The following is a 12,304-nucleotide window of genomic DNA, read 5'->3' on the forward strand; positions in this document are numbered from 1 at the left end:
AGTGGTTTCGGGGTGAGATACCAGCAGTACGCGGATGATACTCAGCTGTACTTTGCCACCCCGGCCACCCCAATGAAGTTGTTGAAGTGCTGTCCCGGTGTTTGGAAGCCGTACGGGTCTGGATGGGGAGAAACAGGCTCAAGCTTAATCCCTCCAAGACGGAGTGGCTGTGGATGCCGGCATCCCGATTCAGTCAGCTGCAGCCGCAGCTGGCTGTCGGGGGCGGGGTATTGGCCCCAAAGGATAGGGGGCGCAACTTAGGTGTCCTCCTGGGTGGTCGGCTGTCGTTTGAAGATCATTTGACGGCCGCTCCAGGGGGCCTTCCACCAGGTTCGCCTGGTTCGCAGTTGCGCCTTCCTTGATCGGGATGCCTTATGCACAGTCACTCATGCGCCTGCTACCTCTCGCTGGATTATTGTAATGCTCTCACATGGGGCTCCCTTGAAGTGCACTCGGAGGCTTCAGTTAGTCCAGAATGCAGCTGCGCGGGTGATAGAGGGAGCTACGCGTAGCTCCCATGTAACACCGCTCCTGCGCAGACTGCACTGGCTGCCTGTGGCCTTTCGAGTGCGCTTTAAGGTGTTGGTGACGACCTTTAAAGCGCTCCATGGCTTAGGACCTGGGTACTTACGGGACCGCCTGCTGTTACCACACGCCTCCCACCGACCCGTACGCTCCCATAGAGAGGGACTTCTCAGGGTGCCGTCCGCCAAACAATGTCGGCTGGCGGCCCCAGGAAGGGCCTTCTGTGGGGGCTCCCACACTCTGGAACGAGCTTCCCCCGGGTTTACGTCAAATCCCTGACCTTCGGACATTTCGTCGCGAACTGAAGACCCATCTTTTCATTTGCGCGGGGCTGGCTTAAATTTGGATTTTAATAAGGGGAATTTTATTAATTTTAAATGGGGTTTTAACTGATGGCAATTTTTTAACTTTGGGCTATTTTAAATAAGTTTTTTAAAGGGTATTTTAACTTGTATATTTGTATTGTTGGTTTTTATCTTGCCTGTACACCGCCCTGAGTCCTTCGGGAGAAGGGCGGTATAAAAATTAAATTAAATAAATAAATAAATAAATAAATAAAAGAAAAAATCCCTAACCCAGTGAATCCTACTAACAAACACACAATCCTACTGCACCATGTGAATTTATTGCACATCGCACCGGCCCCACAAGTCAATCATGCTATGTTGTTGTAAGCTATTTTCCATTCAGAAGACTGGCAGTCCATGGATAAAAACTGTTCTTCAGCCTCTTTGTGTGGCTGCCTATGCTTCTATATCTCCTTTTAGGGAGGGAGGGAGGGAGCCACAGGAAGAGGGAGGATGGAAGAGGCTGCAGGTGCCCCCTTCACCTCACCTGACATGATAGCAGTCTTCCAATATTGTAGCAGCCTTCCAATATTTAAGGGGCTGCCATAAAGAAGAGGGAGTCAAGCTGTTCTCCAAAGCACCTGAAGGCAGGACAAGAAGCAACGGATGGAAACTCATCAAGGAGAGAAGCAACCTGGAACTAAGGAGAAATTTCCTGACAGTTAGAACAATTAACCAGTGAAACAACTTGCCTCTCCTTGGCTGGGAGACCTTTAAAGAGAGCTGTTGGAGAAGCCATCATGTTGCTTACTCTGGAAGGGGCAAACCCCCACCCCACCCCACCCCCACATACGCACACACATTCGGTGCATGCTCCAGAGACCACTCCTCATTTTGTTTTGCCACACCCTTCTTAAGCTCCCCCTTCCACGTCATTCAACACAAAAGCCAATGAAAGGGCTGTAAGTTGGCTGAGAATACCCTCCCTCCCTCCCTCCCTTCCTTCCTTCCTTCCTTCTCTCTCTTTCTCTATTTTCCTTCCTTCCTTCATTTCTGTTCCTTCTCTCTTTCATATTTTCCTTCCTTTTTTCCTTCTTTCCTTCTTCCTCCTTCCATCTCTCTCTCTTCCTCTATTTATTTTCTTCCTTCCTTCATTTCCTTCTCTCTCTTTTATATTGTCCTTCCTTTTTCCTGCTTTCCTTCTTTTCTTTCCTTCTTCCTTTCTTCCTCCTTCCAACACTCTCTTCATATTTTCCTTCCTTCCTTCCCACCATCCTAGTCAGACCTGAAGAAGCTTCTGGGATGAGAAGCGAAACATCTTCAAAAAAACCCCAAGAAAGTCCAATTGCGTCCTGAAAAAGCATCTTTGGGACAACCATGGCCTGGATGACGGAGGATCTCTACAGACTTTTGGTCTGGGTGATGCTAGTGACAGACTGGCCCAAATAGGTTCAAAGGGTCCCCCCCAAGATCCTTCCTGTAGGCTGTAGTGGACCCAAGGTAGCCGAGGCTGATGGAGAAGTCCAGCTTTCCCCACATTGCTTAAGAATGCGCTCTGCAAAGGTCCTGTTTGACGAAAGTTACAATGGCCAATTTCTGAAGGCCCAGCCGGTAATTAGCCTGGAATGTAGAAATTAGGCCTTGCAATGAAAGGGCTGTAAGTTGGCTGAGAATACCTCCTCCTCCTCCCTTCCTTCCTTCCTTCCTTCTCTCTCTTTCTATTTTCCTTCCTTCCTTCATTTCTGTTCCTTCTCTCTTTCATATTTTCCTTCCTTTTTCCTTCTTTCCTTCTTCCTCCTTCCATCTCTCTCTCTTCCTCTATTTATTTTCTTCCTTCCTTCATTTCCTTCTCTCTCTTTTATATTGTCCTTCCTTTTTTCCTGCTTTCCTTCTTTCTTTCCTTCTTCCTTTCTTCCTCCCTTCCAACACTCTCTCTTTCATATTTTCCTTCCTTCCTTCCCTCTGTCTTGTATTTCTTTCTTTCCTTTTCTTTTTTCTCCTTTCTTTCCTTTCTCCTTTTCTTCTTTTCTTTCTGTGAATGGGCTTCATTTTCTGCTTCTGCTACCCACATCCAGGGAACCAAGTGCCCGCTGTCTTAGAATTGCCCCCCCCCCAATCTCGCAGAGGGACCAGGAAGCAGTTGGCAAACTCCACTCTGTGGGTGCTAGAAAGTCCCCACCTTGCAGGGCAGGAAGTTTCCTTGAGGTGAAGGGCAGCAAGGTGGGAGGAGGTGCTGGAAGGGAGAGGAGGAAGGATAGGTTGGCCAAGAGGCCTCTTCAGGGCAAGAGCATCAGGCAGGAACAGCTAATTCTGTGGTCAAAGCCACAAGAACTGGAGGGGAGCCAAGCAGCCATTTCCTTCACGCTGGAAGATCTTGTCCCCATCCAGCTGCTTGCCCAGGGGAGGACTAGGGCAGGCACCTCCCTCACCCCATCTCTTGTGGGCCTTGGCAGAGAGCTTGCCAGAATGGCACCCAGCCAAACCTTGGATGGGGCTCAGAGGGGACAACTGGGTCCCAGCTGATTTGGTTCAAGAGTCTTGCGTGAACACAGAGTCATGTCGCCTGGCATGCACAGCGTCACCCATTCCTCTTCCGGGTTTCCGGCGCACGCATGTGCACCAGCCAGCTAGTCTTCTGGTTACTGGTGCACATGTGTGTGTGACGATCAGCTGGCCTTCTTCACGCATGCAGCAGTCCCAGAAACCGGAATATCAGCCAGGCAGCTGATGGTCGCAGAAGAGTAGCGGGCCGGTGCGCATGCATGTGCCAGAAACCAGAAGTTCACTTCCCAAAGTGTGCATGCCCGCTAGGTAGTTCCTCTTCGCGCGCACGTGCACCAGCCATGCCATCGACACCGGCATGGAGCCCGGGACATCCACTCCCTTGCCACCCAGAAGCCCTGCTGCCAGTCACTCCCCTGTGTCCGCCCATCCGCCTGCCTCGTCACCACCACCGCTGCTGTGAGGAAAGACCCCGAAGCTGCACTGCCCAGGATCCACATGGACTGCTGCAGGAGGAGGCCAGGCATGGCTGGGTGGAGGCTGCCTGGAGGGTGAGCCTGGCAGGAGCAGGAGGAGCCACCCCTGCCTCTTAGCCGGCGCGAATGGCCTGCCGCCACCCTCTCTGCCCACTAAGGGCAAGGGGATGGCAGCGGCAAGGATGGGTGGGCCTGGGCTTCCCTCCCTCCCCATCCAAGCGGGCTTCTTGCACATCCCCGGGCCTCCAGCGGGAAGGAGGAAGGATAGGTTGGCCAAGAGGCCTCTTCAGGGCAAGAGCATCAGGCAGGAACAGCTAATTCTGTGGTCAAAGCCACAAGAACTGGAGGGGAGCCAAGCAGCCATTTCCTTCACGCTGGAAGATCTTGTCCCCATCCAGCTGCTTGCCCAGGGGAGGACTAGGGCAGGCACCTCCCTCACCCCATCTCTTGTGGGCCTTGGCAGAGAGCTTGCCAGAATGGCACCCAGCCAAACCTTGGATGGGGCTCAGAGGGGACAACTGGGTCCCAGCTGATTTGGTTCAAGAGTCTTGCGTGAACACAGAGTCAATTCAATTGAATTCAAACCTTTATTGTCAGAGTACAACATGTGTACAATGAGATTGGCTGAGCCTCCCTTCATGCACACAGCCCAACCCAATACAACTGACAGTGAAAGACAGTAAAAGAAAAAATCCCTAACCCAGTGAATCCTACTAACAAACACACAATCCTACTGCACCATGTGAACTTATTGCACATCGTACCGGCCCCACAAGTCAATCATGCTATGTTGTTGTAAGTTATTTTCCATTCAGAAGCCTGGCAGTCCATGGATAAAAACTGTTCTTCAGCCTGTTTGTGTGGCTGCCTATGTTTCTATATCTCCTTTTAGGGAGGGAGGGAGAGAGCCACAGGCAGAGGGAGGATGGAGGAGGCTGCAGGTGCCCCCTTCACCTCACCTGACATGATAGCAGCCTTCCAATATTGTAGCAGCCTTCCAATATTTAAGGGGCTGCCCCAAGGAAGAGGGGGCTCAACATATTCTCCAAAACAGCTGAAGGCAGGCCAAGAAGCAAAGGATGGAAATTCATCAACGAGAGAAGCAACTTAGAACTAAGGAGGAATTTCCTGACAGTTAAAACAATTAACCAGTGAACAACTTGCCTCCAGAAGTTGTGGGTGCTCCATCACTAGAGGTTTTCAAGAAACCTCTAGGGGCCTCTGTGGCTCAGACTGCTAAGACAGTCTGTTATTAACACAGCTGCTTGCAATTACTGCAGGTTCTAGTCCCACCAGGCCCAAGGTTGACTCAGCCTTCCATCCTTTATAAGGTAGGTAAAATGAGGACCCAGATTGTTGGGGGCAATAAGTTGACTTTGTATATAAATATACCAATAGGATGAAGACTATTGCTAACATAGTGTAAGCCACCCTGAGTCTTCGGAGAAGGGCGGGATATAAATGCAAATAACAATAAAATAAATAAAAAATAAAAAGATTGGATCACAATTTGACTGGGATGGTATAAGGTCTCCTGCCTGAGCAGTGGGTTGGACTAGAAGACCTCCAGGGTCCCTTCCAACTCTGTTATTCTATTTCTCTGTCCCTCGGGCTTGTATGGAACTTTCCTCACATTTCCAGAACCCCTTTGTCAGCAGCGAGGCCTGGCCCTGGGCACCCATCACCTGGAAGCAGCCCCTGAGAGCGGCTGGGACCTCATCCATCATGCCAGAATCAGGAAAAGGAGTTGAGGCGCCCTTTTGGCCAACCATCCAGAGAGATGCCTACTTAGCCTGGTGCAATCTCCATGTCAGGAAGAGCTGTTGGCAGCTGCTTCAGGAAAGCTGGCCAAATATTGACTCAGCCACCAGGCAGCAGCTTGCCAGCCTGTCCCCTCAGGCTGTTTCCTGGCTGGGGAGGCCATTCCTAACCCCAGGAGGGCAGACTCAAGGGATGACTCACAGCTTGGCAGCTTCGGCCCCGATGTGGGCAGGGAGAGGGCAGCACCCCAAGAAGCTTCTTCAGCTCTGACAAGATAGTGGGGGGTGCAATTGGTTAATGTTAATGCTCAAGGCTGCCGAGTTTGCGGCTGGCTTTAAATCCTCTTCTCACTTTTCTCAATGTCTCCGTTCTTCTCCTGGCTACTTATATATTAATGTGTAAAAGCGCAAAGTTGAGGCTGGCGAGTGTGAATCTTGTACGGTGCTAGGAAGAGTCGGAAGTCAATTTTCTTCCTTTTTCTCCTCCCTCTTGGATCCCCTGGGGGCTGCCAAGGGCAGGGCAGGAAGGAAATGTCTGACCCCTCCTCCTTCTGCCCCACCCCCACCCAGTGAAGTGGGGTATCTGCCCCCCTCCGCCCCTGAAGATGCTGCCGGGGCCCGGGAACTGCGAGGACCCCTCTGTCCAGGACCGGGACTGCCTGGGCACCAACAAGTGCTGCGAGGCCGGCTGTGGGCTCAGACGCCTCAAGCCTCTGGCAGGGAAAGGGAGCCTGGGGAGGGCAGGGTCTCCCCCCCAGAAATCGGAACAGCTGCCCAAGCAGGAGCTCAAAGGGCCATCCTGCAGGGGGTGCTTTCTCGGGGTCTCCCTCTGAGGCCACTTCCCCATCCCAATCCACTGTCCGGATGAGAACATCTCCCCATGGTGCCCTTTCCACCCTCTAAGTTTGCCAACATGTGTAGAGATCAGCTCTCCCTTGGCGTGTCCATGTTAATGTCTGAGAAATACATTTCTGCTGGATCATGAAGAGCCCGACTAGCGTTACTGTATCTGTGTGTGTGAGACGTTCGTTGCTGTGCTTGAACCGGTTTTGGGCGGGGTGCCCCCCCAGGAGGCCTCTGCCAAAGGTTGCCCCTCGGGGGTCTTGGGCTGCTCCCTCCTTGGGTCTCTCCCTTTCCTGTGTCTCGCACTCGGTTCCCCACTGGCTGCAGGTGTAGTAGACTCTACCTGATTGACCGTCCCTCCTTCACCCAGAAGGGCCTGTCTTCTCCAGCATTTCAGGAGCATCTCACTGTCTAGAAACAAGGGGGCAGAGAGGTCTCCCCACCTTAGCGGAAGGGGCCAGCTGGGGGGCCATGGGGAATTACCCACAGCATCCGGTTGCCCAAAGAATGCCCAGCAGGCAGCCTTTCGCCAGGCCCCTGCAAGCCAATTCCGCTCTCTGTCGACCGAAGACGCTGGGCACAAGAGGGGCACTTTGGTCAGAGAGCCAGACCAGACCAGCTCCGCCTCCAGAGGGAGTCAGATTCGAGGGAAGGGGCCAAAACAGAGAAGGCCCAGCCACCTGTGGAGACCCCTAGTTCAGCTTCTCACCTCCTGGCCACGGAAAAGGGCACCAGGCTGGCAGAAGAGCCTCCAGGTTTCCTCAAGGGGGAACTCATGCAAAGCCAGGCCACTGCCCCCAAAGATGTACCATCCAAATCAAGGCTGGGAAGGAGGACAAACAAGGAAGCACCACAAGGGATTTGAGTCAAAGGAAAAGATCTTTTATGGGGGGGGGGTCATCTCCATCAGAAGGGGAGGGAGACAAGAAGCCAGAGCAGTGAGCAAGACAAGCCAGAGTGGCAAAGACCCCTCAGATAGAGGAGGGAGGGAGGAGAAGGAGGAGAAAGTAAGGGAGGAGGAGGGAAGAGGAGGAGGAGGAGGAGGAGGGACAGGAGGGAGGAGGAGAAGGAGTGGAGGAGGAGGAAGAGAAGGAGGGGCAAGGAGGGAGGGAGGAGGAGGGAGGGAGGAGGGGGAGGAGGAGGAAGGCTTTCAGCATAGCTATGTCTTCACTTTGGGTTGGAGCCAAGAACGGTCAGCCTGAGAGCCAGACCTTCTCCCTGGGAGGGTGTCAGGAACCCTGTCAAAAGAGAGGAGAGACACTCAGCTTGAGAAGCAGCAAAGAGACCGGGGGGGTGTGGCAGAGTCTGGCCCCCCTCCCAGCTCCCAGGCCCTGAGCTCGTCGGAGTGGCAGAAGGACCTGTCCATCAAGAAAGGGATCCAGCAGCCCTGAGGGAATGGGAACCTCTGCTTCCCATCAGGGGCTTCACACACACAAACACACACAAACACCTTCCCTTTTCTTCCCTTTTCTTCTATTTTATACAATAAAAATTGGTTAAAAAAAAATAAGTCCATGCCAGTTGCCAAGGGGGCCTCAGAGTGAAAATGGCCCTAAGTCTCCTTTTTCAGTGCTGCTGTAACTTCAGGCAGTCATTAAACGAAGCGTTTGTTTACTTGTGCCAGGAGCATCCCAATCGAAATAAGCCACACAGGGAGTCCTCGATCTACGACAGTTCATTTAGCGACCGTTCAAAGTTACAACGGCACTGAAAAAAAGCGAGAGGGTCATTTTTCACACTTAATGACCATTGTGGCATCCCTCTGGTCACATGATCAAAACCCTCTGCAACTGACTCGTATTTATGACGGTCATGGTGTCTCCCGGGAAGGCACACAATCCCGTTTTGCGACCTTCTGACAAGCCAAGTCCATGGGAGACCCAGATTTGCCTAACGGCCACGTGACTCACTTAACAACTTCAGTGATTCACTTAGCAACTGCGGCAAGGAAGGTTGTAAAATGGGACAAAACTCACTTTAAATTGTTTTCCTTAGCAACATAAATTTTGGGCTCAATTATGGTCATAAGTCGAGGACTGCCAGTATTAAATGCATCTGCTGCCCTTCTCGCCAATGAATCGACTGTCTGCAAACCTCCTGAGGGCAGAGATGGGGAGGGGGGAGGGGGAGGGAGGGGGCTGCAGGCTGGGTGGGGACTGTGCTGCCCTGGGGGCTGCCAGGAAGGAAATGTCTGACCGCTCCTCCTTCTGCCCCACCCCCACCCAGTGAAGTGGGGTATCTGCCCCCCTCCGCCCCTGAAGATGCTGCCGGAGCCCGGGAACTGCGAGGACCCCTGTGTCCAGGACCAGGACTGTCCGGGCACCAGCAAGTGCTGCGAGTCCGGCTGTGGGCTCAGATGCCTCAAGCCTCTGGCAGGGAAAGGGAGCCTGGGGAGGGCAGGGTCTCCCCCCCCCCCAGAAACTGGAACAGCTGCCCAAGCAGGAACTCAAGGGGCCATCCTGCAGGCGGTGCTTTCTCGGGGTCTCCCTCTGGGGCCACTTCCCCATCCCAATCCACTCTCCGGATGAGAACATCTCCCCATGGTGCCCTTTCCACCCTCTAAGGTTGCCAAGATGTATAGAGATCAGCTCTCCCTTGGCGTGTCCATGTTAACGTCTGAGAAATACATTTCTGCTGAGTTATGAAGAGCCCGACTAGTGTTACTGTGTGTGTGTGTGAGACGTTCGTTGCTGTGCTTGAACCGGTTTTGGCCGGGGTGCCCCCCCCCCAGGAGGCCTCTGCCAAAGGTTGCCCCTCGGGGGTCTTGGGCTGCTCCCTCCTTAGGTCTCTACCTTTCCCGTGTCTCGCACTCGGTTCCCCACTGGCTGCAGGTGTAGTAGACTCTACCTGACCGACAGTCCCTCCTTCACCCAGAAGGGCCTGTCTTCTCCAGCATTTCAGGGGCATCTCATTGTCTGGAAACAAGGGGGCAGAGAGGTCTCCCCACCTTAGCGGAAGGGGCCAGCTGGGGGAACATGGAGAATTACCCACAGCATCCGGTTGCCCAAAGAATGCCCAGCAGGCAGCCCCTGCAAGCCAATTCTGCTCTCTGTCGACCAAAGACGCTGGGCACAAGAGGGGCACCTTGGTCAGAGGCGCCAAACCAGCTCCGCCTCCAGAGGGAGTCAGATTCAAGGGAAGGGCCGAAACAGAGAAGGCCCTGCCACCTGTGGAGACCCCTAGTTCAGCTTCTCACCTCCTGGCCACGGAAAAGGGCACCAGGCTGACATAAGAGCCTCCAGGTTTCCTCAAGGGGGAACTCATGCAAAGCCAGGCCACTGCCCCCAAAGATGTACCATCCAAATCAAGGCTGGGAAGGAGGACGAACAAGGAAGCACCACAAGTGATTTGAGTCAAAGGAAAAGATCTTTTATGGGGGGGGGGTCATCTCCATCAGAAGGGGAGGGAGACAAGAAGCCAGAGCAGTGAGCAAGACAAGCCAGAGTGGCAAAGACCCCTCAGATAGAGGAGGGAGGGAGGAGAAGGAGGAGAAAGTAAGGGAGGGGAGGGAGGGGAAGAGGAGGAGGAGGGAGGAGGGAGAGACAGGGAGGGGAGGAGGAGAAGGAGTGGAGGAGGAGGAAGAGAAGGAAGAGTAAGGAGGGAGGGGAAGAGGAGGAGGAGGAGGAGGAGGAGGAGGAAGGCTTTCAGCATAGCTATGTCTTCACTTTGGGTTGGATCCAAGAACGGTCATCCTGAGAGCCAGACCTTCTCCCTGGGAGGGTGTCAGGAACCCTGTCAAAAGAGAGGAGAGACACTCAGCTTGAGAAGCAGCAAAGAGACCCGCGGGGGGGGGGAGTGTGGCAGAGTCTGGCCCCCCTCCCAGCTCCCAGGCCCTGAGCTCGTCGGAGTGGCAGAAGGACCTGTCCATCAAGAAAGGGATCCAGCAGCCCTGAGGGAATGGGAACCTCTGCTTCCCATCAGGGGCTTCACACACACACCAGCCTCCTGCTCTCAGGCCAAACCATGACCCCCACCCCCACCCCACCCTCCTCAGGATAGGCCCTCAATGTCCAGTGAGTCCTTCCTGGCACCCAGGGAAAGATGGGTGCTCGACTAGCCTCCGACAGCAATGGCAGGGGGTCAGGCTCCAAGAAGACCCCAGCCGTTCACTTCTAGATCCCCTGTGTGTCCCCCTGTCTCCCCCCCTCCCAATTCCTGAAGGGGGAGACCTACCCCCTACACTGTGCTCGGCAGACAAAGCCACAGCCGGTGGGGCAGCACCGCCTCCCTCCTACGCAGTCGGCATCTGACTGGCATTGAGTAATACAGATGCCATGTTTTCCGTGCCCCGAATCGCCTTCTGGTGTCCCCAGAGAAGATTTCTGATGCCTGGCAGAGATTCCCACGAGCGCCTTCCCTGTGAGGAGAAATTTGAGAGTTTGAATTGCCAGCCCAGGCACGAGGGGAGGGGGAGGCCCAAGGTGCCATCAGGCCTTGCCCTTCCCATCACCCTCCCCAGCCCCATCTCAGAAAAGAGGAAGCTGCTGTGGGGCCTCTTAACTGCCTCCAGAGTCTGGAAGGGTCCCCACCCTGCGACCAGCAGTACTTCCTCCCAGGTGGGGAGTGGGCATCCCTTCCCTGCACTGGGGTCAGCCCCCTCCCCCCCTCCCCGGGGGCTGCAGGGGACCAGGGCAAGTGCCGGCAGTGGCCAGGCGATGGGACGAGGGAGGGGGTCCCGTTGGAAAGTTGCCGCTTGCTCTGTGCAGCCGGATCCTCCGACACCCCGTTCCTTGACTGTGCACCCCCTGAGGCTTGACTGAAACCCCCACCCTCCAAGCTGAGACTTTGCCCAGCCTTATGGACAGAGTCTCTCTGCCCTGGTGCCAGACCAGAAGACCAGCTCAGATCCTTGTCCCTGGACCCCTCCCCCAGGAGAGCCTGTTGTCTCATGCAGGAAGGTGGGGGGGGGGGTTGCTGCTGCTAGTCTGCCATGGGCACCCTCTCTCAGGCAGACCTGCTGATGCCCAGATGCCCCTCCTGCACTGGAACCCGCAGCCTCAAAAGTCCCTCAAAAGTCAGGGGGAAGGAGAAGAGGCCATCCCAAGGAGAGCAGAAGGGCTGGAGAAATGGGGGGGAAGACCCCATTTCCCTTAGGCAGGACAGGGCAGAGGGCGCCCCAGAGAGCACCCAGGCTTACCTCTGGCCCCAGTGGGTGTAAGCCTAGCTGAGAGGACCAGGAGCCCCAGAAGGATGGCTCTGATGCCACCACTGCCCATGGTGGGGTTGCCAGCCGTGTGGGGGCCCAGTCAGAGCTGCACCAGCTTCCCAGGCAGAAGAGGGGAACCGGAAAGACATAACCGACAGCAGCTGGCAGCTCCAGGGTTATGCAAGGAGAGCACCGTTAGGAGGGCGGGCAAGGGCTGGTTTTCCTGCTGCAATCAGCTGAGCGCAGTTGAAATTGGCCAATGCCTGTTGCCCTTCCCCCCCCCACCCCCTCCCCAGCGAAGGAAGCCTTTCTCCTCCATTGTCACCCTCATCCCCCCCCCCACCAGAATGGACTTCTGCAGTCAAGGAAGGAAACCTTGGCAAAGAATCCATCCGTTGAGCCTCCATGGATTATACGTCTTAATTACTGTTTCAACATTAAACAGTATTTTGACATTCCCACAGGTTGCAAGCCAGCCAAGGAAGGCAAGGTTCACTTTTGAAGCGAGGCCTGTAGGTTTTCTAAATGCAAATGAAATGATCTGAGGTCCTGGTCTTTCTAAGTCAACGTAACAAGCTCTCAGCACCACCTATTGGGGTTAGACTAGAAGACCTCCAAAGTCCCTTCCCACTCTTTATTTTCTGTGAAGACAAGGACAGGTTTGGGCATCCACGTTAGATGTGTGGATCCACGTTCTGACTTTTGCTCAGAACTCCACATCTCTGCCTGCTAAATATCACTACACACCGGCCTTACTTGATCCTG

At 54.4% G+C, this 12,304-nt stretch overlaps 1 protein-coding gene across 1 annotated transcript; it reads right to left on the reverse strand.

Moving 5' to 3' along the window:
• Positions 1 to 9,989: 9,989 nt before the first annotated feature.
• LOC131196076 (veswaprin-c-like) lies at positions 9,990 to 11,706 on the reverse strand. Its single transcript, XM_058178504.1, has 3 exons — positions 11,531 to 11,706; positions 10,567 to 10,750; positions 9,990 to 10,125 (listed from the first exon to the last, which is right to left on the reverse strand). The coding sequence occupies exons 1-3, from the start codon at positions 11,607 to 11,609 to the stop codon at positions 10,047 to 10,049; spliced, it is 342 nt and encodes a 113-aa protein (XP_058034487.1). The 5' UTR covers positions 11,610 to 11,706; the 3' UTR covers positions 9,990 to 10,046.
• Between the last annotated feature and the right edge of the window lie 598 nt (positions 11,707 to 12,304).

Source organism: Ahaetulla prasina, chromosome 3 (assembly GCF_028640845.1).
Source record: "Ahaetulla prasina isolate Xishuangbanna chromosome 3, ASM2864084v1, whole genome shotgun sequence".
Taxonomy (NCBI): domain Eukaryota; kingdom Metazoa; phylum Chordata; class Lepidosauria; order Squamata; family Colubridae; genus Ahaetulla; species Ahaetulla prasina.

Excerpts from the sequence above, each read along its gene's own strand:
- LOC131196076 (XM_058178504.1), bottom strand. The coding sequence starts at position 11,609 with ATGGGCAGTGGTGGCATCAGAGCCATCCTTCTGGGGCTCCTGGTCCTC. Across the intron at positions 10,751-11,530 it reads TACACCCACTGGGGCCAGAG|GGAAGGCGCTCGTGGGAATC; the intron begins GTAAGCCTGGGT and ends TTCTCCTCACAG. Across the intron at positions 10,126-10,566 it reads TGCCGAGCACAGTGTAGGGG|GGTTCCTGACACCCTCCCAG; the intron begins GTAGGTCTCCCC and ends CTCTTTTGACAG.